Raw genomic sequence first — 16,157 nt, 5'->3', positions numbered from 1 at the left:
TCTTCTATTGCCCTTGAAAATTGTATGAACGTGTATAAATTACCCCTACAAATATTTGTATTATTCAAATAATTAGTATGATACTTGATGAATTAGACCATGAATGAAGGTCCCTTGATCCCCACCATGCTACAAGTCCAATATCCAGTCTTAAGGCCTCTTAGTTATTTAAAAGAAGTTGTTTAAAGATTTAATGCCATTTGATCCCTGTGATGTGACCTTGAATGAAGGTCAAGGTCTTTCATTTGAACACACAAGCCCTTTATCCCAGCATTGTCACAGGCCCAATATTGGGTCTCTAGGCCTTTTAGTTATTCACAAGAAGTCGTTTAAAAATTTAAGCCTTTTTGACCCCTGTGACCTTGAATGAAGATCAAGGTCCTTCATTTGAACAAACTTGGTAGCTATTCATCCCAGCATGCTACAGGCCAAATGGCCCTTTCGGTTATTGAGAAGGAGTCGTTTGAATGAAAGTTTACGCATGTTGCACGAAGGATGTTGCATAACCAAATAAAATCAGATGAATTCCAGCCATATTTAGCTCACCTTTGAGCTTATGTCATGGCGTGGCATCTGTCCGTCCATCTTCCGTCTGTCTGTCGGTCCATCGTCCATCCGTCCATCAACATTACCTTTAAATCGCTACTAGTCATAGAGTTCTGCATGGATTGTAACCAAATTTGGTCACAAATATCCTTGGGTGAAGGGAAACAGAACTTGTATAAATTTTGGCTCTGACCCCCCAGGGGGCAGGAGGGGCGGGCCCAATAAGGGAAATAGAGGTAAATCCTATAAATTGCTACTTGTCTAGAGTTCTGCATGATTTTAACCAAATTTTGCCACAAACATCCTTGGGTGAAGGGGAACAGAACTTGTATGCATTTTTGGTAATGGGGGCAGGAGGACGGGGATCCAATTAGGGGAATATAACAACATTCTACATATAAGAAAATTATATTTGCACAATTGAATCGCCCCAATTATTATCGTTACTTAACCATTTTTTTACTGAAAATATCGGTAACGTAATTTATAACAACATGTCTACATTGAATTGAATTATGACTTAAATGACCAAATTAAAAGGGCCGATTACAAAGAAAGCATGGACTGAAGAAAATAACAGAATTTACCAGAAAGGAGATGTTAACCTAATCTAACAGTAAAAATGATAATTCAATATTCACCACAGAAGTACACTATATGGATATATCCTTCCTGTAGTTTTGAACTTGATATGTTAACCAAATTCTTCAGGACTCAAATATCAGGCTCAGACACCAACCCACGGACAAACTCTGCAAAAAGTAAAATGACAATGAAGTTAATTTATTGCAATATATTAAATACTGAAATGGCACTGATTGGTTTTTTGTTTTGTATCAAGTATATATTTGATAATCTCTCCCTGATCAGAAAAAGACAGGAAATATTGATATTAGTCCAGGGGGAGATATAAAGACTTTGAAATAAAATATATAATTCAACCGTGAAGGAACATTAGTGTTGTATGTAGGGGAACTCCACAGCCCTTTTGTTTATAAATAAACAATATTAGAGAGTAAAGGGGGGCCTGCGCAGCACACGGGGAAGCTGTCAAAGATGGCTTGTCAAACTGCTGTCAGACAACTCCATTGAAAATAACTTATAGCTGTAAAAGTTCATTATTTTAGAGATGTTCTCTATACAAATTAAGAAAGGTCTAATAGACAGTAACCACTTGAACAGAGATCTTCCAAGAATAAAAGTACTGTAAGAGACAAAAAATGACAAACCTAAACTATATAAGAAATATGTATTCCTTACAACAAAGGTGTTTGAATCTCAAGGAAAACACAGATAGATTCTATGGAAAAGTGCACAGTGAGACTTGACAAGAAAATGCCTGATAAAGTGTGTCCAGAGGGCTTACCTGTAGATGATAGCTCTTCCTACAGATTTCTGGAGAAAAAGGAGACCAGCACAGAACCAACATCCAGGTAAGGAAATCTTTGAAGACTAACTGAAAAAATTAAGCAAACATGTATCAATAATAGGACATATTTAAAATAATTGAACTTAAACAAATTTTTTATATAATGTGATGTGCTAAACAAGAACCTGTGTGTAAAGACCAGTAGTACATGTAGAAAGATTTTGTAAAGTTATAAGTTCTATCAAGTATAAGTAGATGAAAAAACTTTACACATTTTTTATTTACAAAACTTCACAGAACCTGTCTATAGAGACCAGTGGGTCTTTAGAGACCCCTGGTTCATCTCTGTAATTAGAAACCCCATGTCCCTATTAGCACAGAACCTGTCTATAGAGACCAGTGGATCTCTGTAATTAGAGACCCCATGTCCCATTAGCACATAACCTGTCTATAGAGACCAGTGGGTCTCTGTAATTAGAGACCCCTGGTTCATCTCTGTAATTAGAGACCCCATGTCCCATTAGCACATAACCTGTCTATAGAGACCAGTGGGTCTCTGTAATTAGAGACCCCTAGTTCATCATCTGTAATTAGAGACCCCATGTCCCTATAGCACATACCTGTCTATAGAGACCAGTGGATCTCTGTAATTAGAGACCCCATGTCCCTTTAGCACATAACCTGTCTATAGAGACCAGTGGGTCTTTAGAGACCCCTGGTTCATCTCTGTAATTAGAGACCCCATGTCCCATTAGCACATAACCTGTCTATAGAGACCAGTGGATCTCTGTAATTAGAGACCCCATGTCCCTATTAGCACATAACCTGTCTATAGAGACCAGTGGATCTCTGTAATTAGAGACCCCTGGTTCATCTCTGTAATTAGAAACCCCATATCCCTATATTTACACTTGCTAGGCTTGTTCACTATACGCAAGTACTAGCCAATTTTGTTTACCATAACTGCATGGTAAAATTGAACTTTGAACTTGCATATGAAAATGTTCTATGCAACGTAAAGGGGCTACTTTTTTTTAAAAAGAAACACATGACTTTGTTTCCATTTTGACACAAAATTACGTGTATATTGTTGTTTTTCATAGACTTTTGGGAAAATGTAAACCACATATATATATATATATATATTACATTCATATATGATACAAACATTTTTTAAATTACCAATGTATAAAGAAACGAGAAAAAACCGATTGGGGCGTCGTGCAGTGCTTTCATTTTTGTTAAAAATAATGGATGTCAAATGTAAACATTACCTCTTTGTCCGTGTTCGTCCTACGATCGAGTCTTTGGGGTGGACAGGCGTGTATGGCAAGCCAAGTTACTTTTTATTCTTTTATATCAGAAATTCTAATTCTGATATCGGAATTAGAACAAAAATTCTTGATATCAGAAATTCTAATTCTGATATCGGAAATTCTAATTCCGATATCGAAAATTCTAATTCCGATATCGGGAATTAGAAAACAATTTCCGATATGGGAAAATCAATTTCCGATATCGGAAATTCAATTCCCAATATCGAAAATTCTCTCTACTCATTATTTGCATTGCAGATTATACTTTATTTCCGATATCGGAAATTGAATTCTCAATATCGGAAATTGAAACCCATATCAGAATTTGTTTTCTTATTTCCGATATGGGAATTAGAATTTCCGATATCGAAATTAGAATTTCTGATATCGGAATTAGAATTTCCGATATCAAAAATTAATATGAATTCCCGATATCGGAAATTGATTTCTTGATATCGGAAATTGAATTCCCGATATCGGAAATTAAATTCCCGATATCGGAAATTAGAATTTCTGATATTGGAAATTAGAATTCCCGATATCGGAAATTGGAATAAAAAGTAACTTGGCTTGCCATAGGCGTGAGACCCTCTGACAGAGGTCAGTTATAAACATATCTTGTCTTTGTTCTTTGAGAATTTAATCGTGTGTATTATAAAACATGCAACGCTAGTAATCCACGTGTTGACCGTTATGCCTTACCACAAATACATTGTATCCATCGAACACAAGTGAAGTTTTTCCATCTTTCGATAGCGATGGATCTAAGCGTAGATTATATAATCACATGGCTCCCAAGGATTAATATTGTCAAGTTAGACAACAATCTCAAACAAAATGAGCTACTTGAACATCAGTATTTTGACAACTTTGGCAAACTCCTGTGTGTAAGCGTGCGTCAGGTTCGCCTCGCTGCACAACGGTCACCGAGTTCAGTCACACATGTGGCCGAGTAAAATACTTTATGTTATTACGCTATATATTAACTTTTAGCAAAATTGAATATCTATTTAAAGTTCTGGTCTTATTAAATAAAATTATCTCTGAAATTTACTTTCTTTGTCATGTTTATTTTACACTAAAATCTTGAACTTTTTTGTCGTCGCGAATGAATAATTCTATCTTATTGTGTTTAATTGAGTATGCTCCTCCCACTTTTGACCGACTTCTATTGAATAATTATGTCACTTTCAAATGACGATTTTATTGGATAAAATATAAATAAAAAGTTGTGCGAGTGTAAATATAGGGATTGGATTTCGCTTTTATGTTAACCATGCTTGTATGGAGCAATTCCTCTAAGAATATATTCAATATGGGGCGTTAACATCCCTATATAAAGCACAGAACCTGTCTATAGAGACCAGTGGATTTCTGTAATTAGAAACCCCATGCCCCTATTAGCACAGAACCTGTCTATAGAGACCAGTGGGTCTCTATAATTACAGACCCCATGTCCCTATTCTATAGAGACCAGTGGATCTCTGTAATTCGAGACCCCATGTCCCTATTAGCAAAGAACCTGTCTACAGAGACCAGTCGGTATCTCTAATTAGAGACCCATGTCCCTATTAGCAAAGAACCTGTCTATAGAGACCAGTGGATCTCTGTAATTAGAGACCCCATGTCCCTATTAGCACAGAACCTGTCTACAGAGACCAGTCGGTACCTCTAATTAGAGACCCCATGTCCCTATTAGCAAGGAACCTGTCTATAGAGACCAGTCGTTCTCTGTAATTAGAGACCCCATGTCCCTATTAACACAGAACCTGTCTACAGAGACCAGTCGGTATCTCTAATTAGAGACCCCTGGTCGCTATTAGCACAAAAAGTGTTTATAGAGACCAGTCGGTCTCTGTTAACAGGTTTTTCACTTAAATGTAAAAAAATAGTGTCTAGTAGCATCACTGGTCCTTACACAGAGGTTTTTCGATAACTGATTATTAGTTTATACTATAATGGTTTTTTCAACTCCTATATTACAGGAAGGATGAGAAATCAAAAGTGTGCAACACCATCGCCAGTACAAACCAGAAAGATCTACGAAGCTGGAGGAAAAGTCTGAGAGAAATCAACACCTGAACATCTGATCGACCTTGCATGGGACTTGTATGATGGGACATACAACAATGCCCTATATTCTGGAGGAGGTCACACACCATTCATGGCCGGAACTCGTGTGTGCAGTTTGCTGCCAAAACAATTATAATGGGTAAAGATATTGTTGCTATGCAACAAAAAGTAAATTATGCAACATCCAACCCACCTGTGAAAATGAGCATCAGTCCACCTATAAGGGTAACCTACCTATAGGCTCCTGTATTGGTAACGAGGGAGCTTGGAGTCGGGAGATCCTGGATGACATCTTGTAGGATGGACTTGAGGTCGATAATCTGGTGACCGACCCTGATTCAGAGTGGGCGCTCATCGACACATCCACGTCACTTTCTGGATACGTCGCTAGAAACCAGAGAAAATTATTAAGGAAACTAGCGTCACTATCACCCATGATGCCTCGCACTGCATGACATGAAAGAGAAAAATAGAAAGACAGATTTTCGGCAGACCTCGCAAACATATGTCAGGTAGGGATGTTCAAAATGTATAAATTACATACTGGTAACATGGAACAACTACAGACATCAGCGCAAAGTGCACGTGAGGCCATTCAGCTGTGTTAGAAAGGGATACACACTTCCATGTAAAAGAAAGCCTATAGTCTGTAATGGGACTGGCTCAAAAAACGTAATACCTGAACAGTGACTTAAAAATTGCCAAAGGAATTAAAAATGACAACATACTTGAGGAGTGTCTAGACCTTTGCCTTGAAGACGACATCATTACTGAGACAACGCATAACCTGAACATACAAAAGGTCGAGTCAGCTAATCGAAGAATTAAGCCATCCTTCAACCATGGACCCGGACATTCTATCAGCAAACTATGTGAGGCTGTAGGGTCACCGATCTCTAAGGGCAGTTCTGTTGCCAGGAACCTGGAAAATGACCAAAAACATTACTGATACTGGAACAAAAACGCACAGTCCTTTACCTGTAAGAAAAAGTCAGCCGAAAAGTGGAAAAAATTATATCAACTCCATGACTGCAAGGTCAACCAGGATATTAATGTTAGTAACCAACTATTAGGATCTATAAAAGCAAATAAAAAGGATAAAACCTAAGTGAACATACCTTTTATCTAAATTAGACATGCAGGCACATGGTCATTTGAACAGTTCCCCTGTGCTACACAATGATTCCTGACTTGATTCCTCTCATGTGTCCCATCGTGCACGTGTGCAGGATTGATGCACTGATGGCAAAGATGACTGACCTCAAGTTTCCTACCACAAAATACTAGGTAAGACTAACTGGTTTACCTTCATCTGGTTGTAGAAATAATGAATAGCTTTTGGGACAAAGAAATTCAATAAAGACTTTGTGAAAAGCCTCCAAACTCTGCCTCTTGTTTGATAATAATGGATCATGCTTATTGATCAATTATCATGCTTATAGATGAGGGGCCGCACTGACCAAGTGATGAAGATATTCTAACATTACAATTGCAACTAACTTTCCATCTGTGGGTTTCAAGTTTCAACATGCCAATACTAGATTCCACTGGTGCACTTAACAGGTACCAACTATAGGTCAGTGTTTTTTCTCAAAGATCTCTGACTTCCAACTACCTTTAAAACAAGACACATACTTAATGATCCTGGCTGTTGATTGGAAGTAAAACCCATAGACAAAAATTTTAGATGAAATATACATCCTAATTTTAATGGTTCACACTAATCCCTTACCACAAAATTAGTAATTTCACTAATTTGAAATTATTTTCATTCACACTTAACTGTCATAAAAATCCATATATTTACACATATTATATATACATATATCAGTTCAAGACCAATTTAGATCATATCTCCGCAACATACCTCGCTTTTTTCAAGTTCCATAAAACTTTTCATGCAGTCATGACAGGAAAAGATCACCATGATCTTATGTAGTTTATAGAAAAGGAAAAACATTCATTAAGTTTTATGAATGGTGATGCCCTTGGTCAAAGAAGAAATTCAATGCATGAACTCAATAATTGCAAAATAAATAGGGACTAAATACTTGCACATGTATTCTTTTTGCTGGAATTTTGCCTCCATACATATAGCTAAAGAATTTAAATGAAAAATGCTTGATCTATTAACTTTCTATACTATTGACTGTACCTTTGGCAACATGTCATACATCAAACCAGTGGTTAATTGTTCATACGTCAAACCAGTGGTTGATTGTTCATTTACATCAAACCAGTGGTTGATTGTTCATACATCAAACCAGTGGTTGATTGTTCATACATCAAACCAGTGGTTGATTGTTCATACGTCAAACCAGTGGTTGATTGTTCTAACATCAAACCAGTGGTTGATTGTTCTAACATCAAACCAGTGGTTGATTGTTCATACATCAAACCAGTGGTTGATTGTTCATACATCAAACCAGTGGTTGATTGTTCATACGTCAAACCAGTGGTTGATTGTTCTAACATCAAACCAGTGGTTGATTGTTCATACATCAAACCAGTGGTTGATTGTTCATACATCAAACCAGTGGTTGATTGTTCATACGTCAAACCAGTGGTTGATTGTTCATACATCAAACCAGTGGTTGATTGTTCATACATCAAACCAGTGGTTGATTGTTCATACGTCAAACCAGTGGTTGATTGTTCTAACATCAAACCAGTGGTTGATTGTTCTAACATCAAACCAGTGGTTGATTGTTCATACATCAAACCAGTGGTTGATTGTTCATACGTCAAACCAGTGGTTGATTGTTCATACGTCAAACCAGTGGTTGATTGTCAAACCAGTGGTTGATTGTTCATACGTCAAACCAGTGGTTGATTGTTCTAACATCAAACCAGTGGTTGATTGTTCATACATCAAACCAGTGGTTGATTGTTCATTTACATCAAACCAGTGGTTGATTGTTCATACATCAAACCAGTGGTTGATTGTTCATACGTCAAACCAGTGGTTGATTGTTCATACGTCAAACCAGTGGTTGATTGTCAAACCAGTGGTTGATTGTTCATACGTCAAACCAGTGGTTGATTGTTCTAACATCAAACCAGTGGTTGATTGTTCATACATCAAACCAGTGGTTGATTGTTCATTTACATCAAACCAGTGGTTGATTGTTCATACATCAAACCAGTGGTTGATTGTTCATACGTCAAACCAGTGGTTGATTGTTCATACGTCAAACCAGTGGTTGATTGTCAAACCAGTGGTTGACACATGTCACATGGACCACCCATCCACACTCCTATCACTGCCTCTCTGCACCACACTCTCACTTCACATGTCACATGGACCACCCATCCACACTCCTATCACTGGCCTCTCTGTACCACACTTCACTTCACATGTCACATCCACACACCACCCATCCACACGTCCTATCACTGGCCTCTCTGCACCACACTCTCACTTCACATGTCACACGGACCACCCATCCACACTCCTATCACTGGCCTCTCTGCACCACACTCTCACTTCACATGTCACACAGACCACCCATCCACACTCCTATCACTGGCCTCTCTGCACCACACTCTCACTTCACATGTCACACAGGACCACCCATCCACACTCCTATCACTGGCCTCTCTGTACCACACTCTCACTTCACATGTCACATGGACCACCCATCCACACTCCTATCACTGGCCTCTCTGCACCACACTCTCACTTCACATGTCACATGGACCACCCATCCACACTCCTATCACTGGCCTCTCTGCACCACACTCTCACTTCACATGTCACAAGGACCACCCATCCACACTCCTATCACTGGCCTCTCTGCACCACACTCTCACTTCACATGTCACACAAGACCACCCATCCACACTCCTATCACCAGCCTCTCTGTACCACACTCTCACTTCACATGTCACATGGACCACCCATCCACACTCCTATCACTGGCCTCTCTGCACCACACTCTCACTTCACATGTCACATGGACCACCCATCCACACTCCTATCACTGGCCTCTCTGCACCACACTCTCACTTCCCATGTCACACAGACCACCCATCCACACTCCTATCACTGGCCTCTCTGTACCACACTCTCACTTCACATGTCACACGGACCACCCATCCACACTCCTATCACTGGCCTCTCTGCACCACACTCTCACTTCACATGTCACACAGACCACCCATCCACACTCCTATCACTGGCCTCTCTGCACCACACTCTCACTTCACATGTCACACAGACCACCCATCCACACTCCTATCACTGGCCTCTCTGCACCACACTCTCACTTCACATGTCACACGGACCACCCATCCACACTCCTATCACTGGCCTCTCTGTACCACACTCTCACTTCACATGTCACAAGGACCACCCATCCACACTCCTATCCCAGCCTCTCTGCACCACACTCTCACTTCACATGTCACACGGACCACCCATCCACACTCCTATCACTGGCCTCTCTGCACCACACTCTCACTTCACTTGTCACATGGACCATCCATCCACACTCCTATCACTGGCCTATCTGCACCACACTCTCACTTCACATGTCACACGGACCACCCATCCACACTCCTATCACTGGCCTCTCTGTACCACACTCTCACTTCACATGTCACATGGACCACCCATCCACACTCCTATCACTGGCCTCTCTGCACCACACTCTCACTTCACATGTCACACAGACCACCCATCCACACTCCTATCACTGGCCTCTCTGCACCACACTCTCACTTCACATGTCACAAGGACCACCCATCCACACTCCTCCTATCACTGGCCTCTCTGCACCACACTCTCACTTCACATGTCACACGGACCACCCATCCACACTCCTATCACTGGCCTCTCTGTACCACACTCTCACTTCACATGTCACAAGGACCACCCATCCACACTCCTATCACCAGCCTCTCTGTACCACACTCTCACTTCACATGTCACATGGACCACCCATCCACACTCCTATCACTGGCCTCTCTGTACCACACTCTCACTTCACATGTCACACGGACCACTCATCCACACTCCTATCACCAGCCTCTCTGCACCACACTCTCACTTCACATGTCACACGGACCACCCATCCACACTCCTATCCCCGGCCTCTCTGTACCACACTCTCACTTCACATGTCACAAGGACCACCCATCCACACTCCTATCACCAGCCTCTCTGTACCACACTCTCACTTCACATGTCACACAGACCACCCATCCACACTCCTATCACAGGCCTCTCTGTACCACACTCTCACTTCACATGTCACATGGACCACCCATCCACACTCCTATCACCGGCCTCTCTGTACCACACTCTCACTTCACATGTCACAAGGACCACCCATCCACACTCCTATCACCAGCCTCTCTGTACCACACTCTCACTTCACATGTCACAAGGACCACCCATCCACACTCCTATCACCTGGCCTCTCTGTACCACACTCTCACTTCACATGTCACACTACAGGACCACCCATCCACACTCCTATCCATCCACCCCCTCTCTGCACCACACTCTCACTTCACATGTCACACAGGACCACCCATCCACACTCCTATCACTGGCCTCTCTGCACCACACTCTCACTTCACATGTCACACGGACCACCCATCCACACTCCTATCACCAGCCTCTCTGTACCACACTCTCACTTCACATGTCACACGGACCACCCATCCACACTCCTATCACTGGCCTCTCTGCACCACACTCTCACTTCACATGTCACATGGACCACCATTCCACACTCCCATATCACCCCGGCCTCTCTGCACCACACTCTCACTTCACATGTCACACGGACCACCCATCCACACTCCTATCACTGGCCTCTCTGCACCACACTCTCACTTCACATGTCACAAGGACCACCCATCCACACTCCTATCACCAGCCTCTCTGCACCACACTCTCACTTCACATGTCACACAGACCACCCATCCACACTCCTATCACTGGCCTCTCTGCACCACACTCTCACTTCACATGTCACATGGACCACCCATCCACACTCCTATCACTGGCCTCTCTGCACCACACTCTCACTTCACATGTCACAAGGACCACCCATCCACACTCCTATCACTGGCCTCTCTGCACCACACTCTCACTTCACATGTCACAAGGACCACCCATCCACACTCCTATCACTGGCCTCTCTGTACCACACTCTCACTTCACATGTCACACGGACCACCCATCCACACTCCTATCACTGGCCTCTCTGTACCACACTCTCACTTCACATGTCACACAGGACCACCCATCCACACTCCTATCACCGGCCTCTCTGTACCACACTCTCACTTCACATGTCACAAGGACCACCCATCCACACTCCTATCACTGGCCTCTCTGTACCACACTCTCACTTCACATGTCACACGGACCACCCATCCACACTCCTATCACTGGCCTCTCTGTACCACACTCTCACTTCACATGTCACACAGACCACCCATCCACACTCCTATCACTGGCCTCTCTGCACCACACTCTCACTTCACATGTCACACAAGACCACCCATCCACACTCCTATCACTGGCCTCTCTGCACCACACTCTCACTTCACATGTCACACAAGACCACCCATCCACACTCCTATCACTGGCCTCTCTGCACCACACTCTCACTTCCTATGTCACACCGACCACCCATCCACACTCCTATCACTGGCCTCTCTGCACCACACTCTCACTTCACATGTCACACGGACCACCCATCCACACTCCTATCACTGGCCTCTCTGTACCACACTCTCACTTCACATGTCACACAGACCACCCATCCACACTCCTATCACTGGCCTCTCTGCACCACACTCTCACTTCACATGTCACATGGACCACCCATCCACACTCCTATCCCAGGCCTCTCTGTACCACACTGTCACTTCACATGTCACACGGACCACCCATCCACACTCCTATCACTGGCCTCTCTGTACCACACTCTCACTTCACATGTCACACGGACCACCCATCCACACTCCTATCACTGGCCTCTCTGCACCACACTCTCACTTCACATGTCACATGGACCACCCATCCACACTCCTATCACTGGCCTCTCTGTACCACACTCTCACTTCACATGTCACAAGGACCACCCATCCACACTCCTATCACTGGCCTCTCTGCACCACACTCTCACTTCACATGTCACACGGACCACCCATCCACACTCCTATCACCAGCCTCTCTGTACCACACTCTCACTTCACATGTCACACGGACCACCCATCCACACTCCTATCACTGGCCTCTCTGCACCACACTCTCACTTCACATGTCACAAGGACCACCCATCCACACTCCTATCACTGGCCTCTCTGTACCACACTCTCACTTCACATGTCACACAGACCACCCATCCACACTCCTATCACTGGCCTCTCTGCACCACACTCTCACTTCACATGTCACATGGACCACCCATCCACACTCCTATCACTGGCCTCTCTGCACCACTCTCTCACTTCACATGTCACATGGACCACCCATCCACACTCCTATCACCAGCCTCTCTGTACCACACTCTCACTTCACATGTCACAAGGACCACCCATCCACACTCCTATCACTGGCCTCTCTGCACCACACTCTCACTTCACATGTCACAAGGACCACCCATCCACACTCCTATCACTGGCCTCTCTGCACCACACTCTCACTTCACATGTCACAAGGACCACCCATCCACACTCCTATCACCAGCCTCTCTGTACCACACTCTCACTTCACATGTCACACGGACCACCCATCCACACTCCTATCACCAGCCTCTCTGTACCACACCCACTCTCACTTCACACTGTCACTTCACATGTCACACGGACCACCCATCCACACTCCTATCACTGGCCTCTCTGCACCACACTCTCACTTCACATGTCACACGGACCACCCATCCACACTCCTATCACTGGCCTCTCTGTACCACACTCTCACTTCACATGTCACACGGACCACCCATCCACACTCCTATCCCCGGCCTCTCTGTACCACACTGTCACTTCACATGTCAAACGGACCACCCATCTACACTCCTATGACTTGCCTCTCTGTACCACACTCTCACTTCACATGTCACACGGACCACCCATCCACACTCCTATCACTGGCCTCTCTGTACCACACTCTCACTTCACATGTCACAAGGACCACCCATCCACACTCCTATCCCAGCCTCTCTGTACCACACTCTCACTTCACATGTCACACGGACCACCCATCCACACTCCTATCACTGGCCTCTCTGTACCACACTCTCACTTCACATGTCACACGGACCACCCATCCACACTCCTATCACTGGCCTCTCTGTACCACACTCTCACTTCACATGTCACAAGGACCACCCATCCACACTCCTATCACTGGCCTCTCTGCACCACACTCTCACTTCACATGTCACACAGGACCACCCATCCACACTCCTATCACTGGCCTCTCTGCACCACACTCTCACTTCACATGTCACAAGGACCACCCATCCACACTCCTATCACTGGCCTCTCTGCACCACACTCTCACTTCACATGTCACAAGGACCACCCATCCACACTCCTATCACCAGCCTCTCTGTACCACACTCTCACTTCAACATGTCACATGGACCACCCATCCACACTCCTATCACTGGCCTCTCTGCACCACACTCTCACTTCACATGTCACAAGAGGACCACCCATCCACACTCCTATCACTGCCTCTCTGCACCACACTCTCACTTCACATGTCACACAGGACCACCCATCCACACTCCTATCACTGGCCTCTCTGCACCACACTCTCACTTCACATGTCACATGGACCACCCATCCACACTCCTATCACTGGCCTCTCTGTACCACACTCTCACTTCACATGTCACATGGACCACCCATCCACACTCCTATCACTGGCCTCTCTGCACCACACTCTCACTTCACATGTCACATGGACCACCCATCCACACTCCTATCACCAGCCTCTCTGTACCACACTCTCACTTCACATGTCACACGGACCACCCATCCACACTCCTATCACTGGCCTCTCTGTACCACACTCTCACTTCACATGTCACACGGACCACCCATCCACACTCCTATCACCGGCCTCTCTGCACCACACTCTCACTTCACATGTCACACGGACCACCCATCCACACTCCTATCACTGGCCTCTCTGCACCACACTCTCACTTCACATGTCACACAGACCACCCATCCACACTCCTATCACTAGCCTCTCTGCACCACACTCTCACTTCACATGTCACACAGACCACCCATCCACACTCCTATCACCAGCCTCTCTGCACCACACTCTCACTTCACATGTCACACGGACCACCCATCCACACTCCTATCACTGGCCTCTCTGTACCACACTCTCACTTCACATGTCACAAGGACCACCCATCCACACTCCTATCACTGGCCTCTCTGTACCACACTCTCACTTCACATGTCACATGGACCACCCATCCACACTCCTATCACTGGCCTCTCTGTACCACACTCTCACTTCACATGTCACATGGACCACCCATCCACACTCCTATCACTGGCCTCTCTGCACCACACTCTCACTTCACATGTCACAGGACCACCATCCACACCACTCCTCACTGTCCCACCTCATCACTGGCCTCTCTGCACCACACTCTCACTTCACATGTCACACAGGACCACCCATCCACACTCCTATCACTGGCCTCTCTGCACCACACTCTCACTTCACATGTCACACGGACCACCCATCCACACTCCTATCACTGGCCTCTCTGTACCATACTCTCACTTCACATGTCACAAGGACCACCCATCCACACTCCTATCACTGCCTCTCTGTACCACACTCTCACTTCACATGTCACAAGGACCACCCATCCACACTCCTATCACCAGGCCTCTCTGTACCACACTCACTTCACATGTCACACAGGACCACCATCCACACTCCTATCACTGGCCTCTCTGTACCATACTCTCACTTCACATGTCACAAGGACCACCCATCCACACTCCTATTCCCAGCCTCTCTGCACCACACTCTCACTTCACATGTCACACGGACCACTCATCCACACTCCTATCACTGGCCTCTCTGCACCACACTCTCACTTCACATGTCACAAGGACCACCAATCCACACTCCTATCACCAGCATCTCTGTACCACACTCTCACTTCACATGTCACACGGACCACCCATCCACACTCCTATCACCAGCCTCTCTGTACCACACTCTCACTTCACATGTCACACGGACCACCCATCCACACTCCTATCACTGGCCTCTCTGCACCACACTCTCACTTCAAATGTCACACAAGACCACCCATCCACACTCCTATCACTGGCCTCTCTGTACCATACTCTCACTTCACATGTCACACGGACCACCCATCCACACTCCTATCACTGGCCTCTCTGCACCACACTCTCACTTCACATGTCACAAGGACCACCCATCCACACTCCTATCACTGGCCTCTCTGCACCACACTCTCACTTCACATGTCACACAGACCACCCATCCACACTCCTATCACTGGCCTCTCTGCACCACACTCTCACTTCACATGTCACACAAGACCACCCATCCACACTCCTATCACTGGCCTCTCTGCACCACACTCTCACTTCACATGTCACAAGGACCACCCATCCACACTCCTATCACTAGCCTCTCTGCACCACACTCTCACTTCACATGTCACACAGACCACCCATCCACACTCCTATCACTGGCCTCTCTGCACCACACTCTCACTTCACATGTCACATGGACCACCCATCCACACTCCTATCACTGGCCTCTCTGCACCACACTCTCACTTCACATGTCACACAGACCACCCATCCAC

At 44.9% G+C, this 16,157-nt stretch overlaps 1 protein-coding gene across 1 annotated transcript; it reads right to left on the bottom strand.

Annotated features, from left to right (window-relative positions):
* Positions 1-5,393: 5,393 nt before the first annotated feature.
* Positions 5,394-8,022, bottom strand: LOC138329930 (chondroitin proteoglycan 1-like). The gene is made up of 4 exons (XM_069277214.1): positions 7,535-8,022; positions 6,102-6,226; positions 5,539-5,691; positions 5,394-5,422 (listed from the first exon to the last, which is right to left on the bottom strand). The coding sequence occupies exons 1-4, from the start codon at positions 8,020-8,022 to the stop codon at positions 5,394-5,396; spliced, it is 795 nt and encodes a 264-aa protein (XP_069133315.1).
* Between the last annotated feature and the right edge of the window lie 8,135 nt (positions 8,023-16,157).

This window comes from Argopecten irradians, chromosome 8 (genome assembly GCF_041381155.1).
Source record: "Argopecten irradians isolate NY chromosome 8, Ai_NY, whole genome shotgun sequence".
Taxonomy (NCBI): Eukaryota; Metazoa; Mollusca; class Bivalvia; order Pectinida; family Pectinidae; genus Argopecten; species Argopecten irradians.
This window is presented reverse-complemented; position numbering and strand designations above follow the sequence as displayed.

Coding starts and splice junctions, on each gene's coding strand:
- LOC138329930 (XM_069277214.1), bottom strand. CDS start 8,022: ATGTATGAACAATCAACCACTGGTTTGATGTTAGAACAATCAACCACT. Junction 6,227..7,534: donor CAATCAACCACTGGTTTGAT/GTAAATGAACAA, acceptor GTCATTTTCCAG/GTTCCTGGCAACAGAACTGC. Junction 5,423..5,538: donor ACCAATACAGGAGCCTATAG/GTAGGTTACCCT, acceptor TTGTTTTGGCAG/CAAACTGCACACACGAGTTC.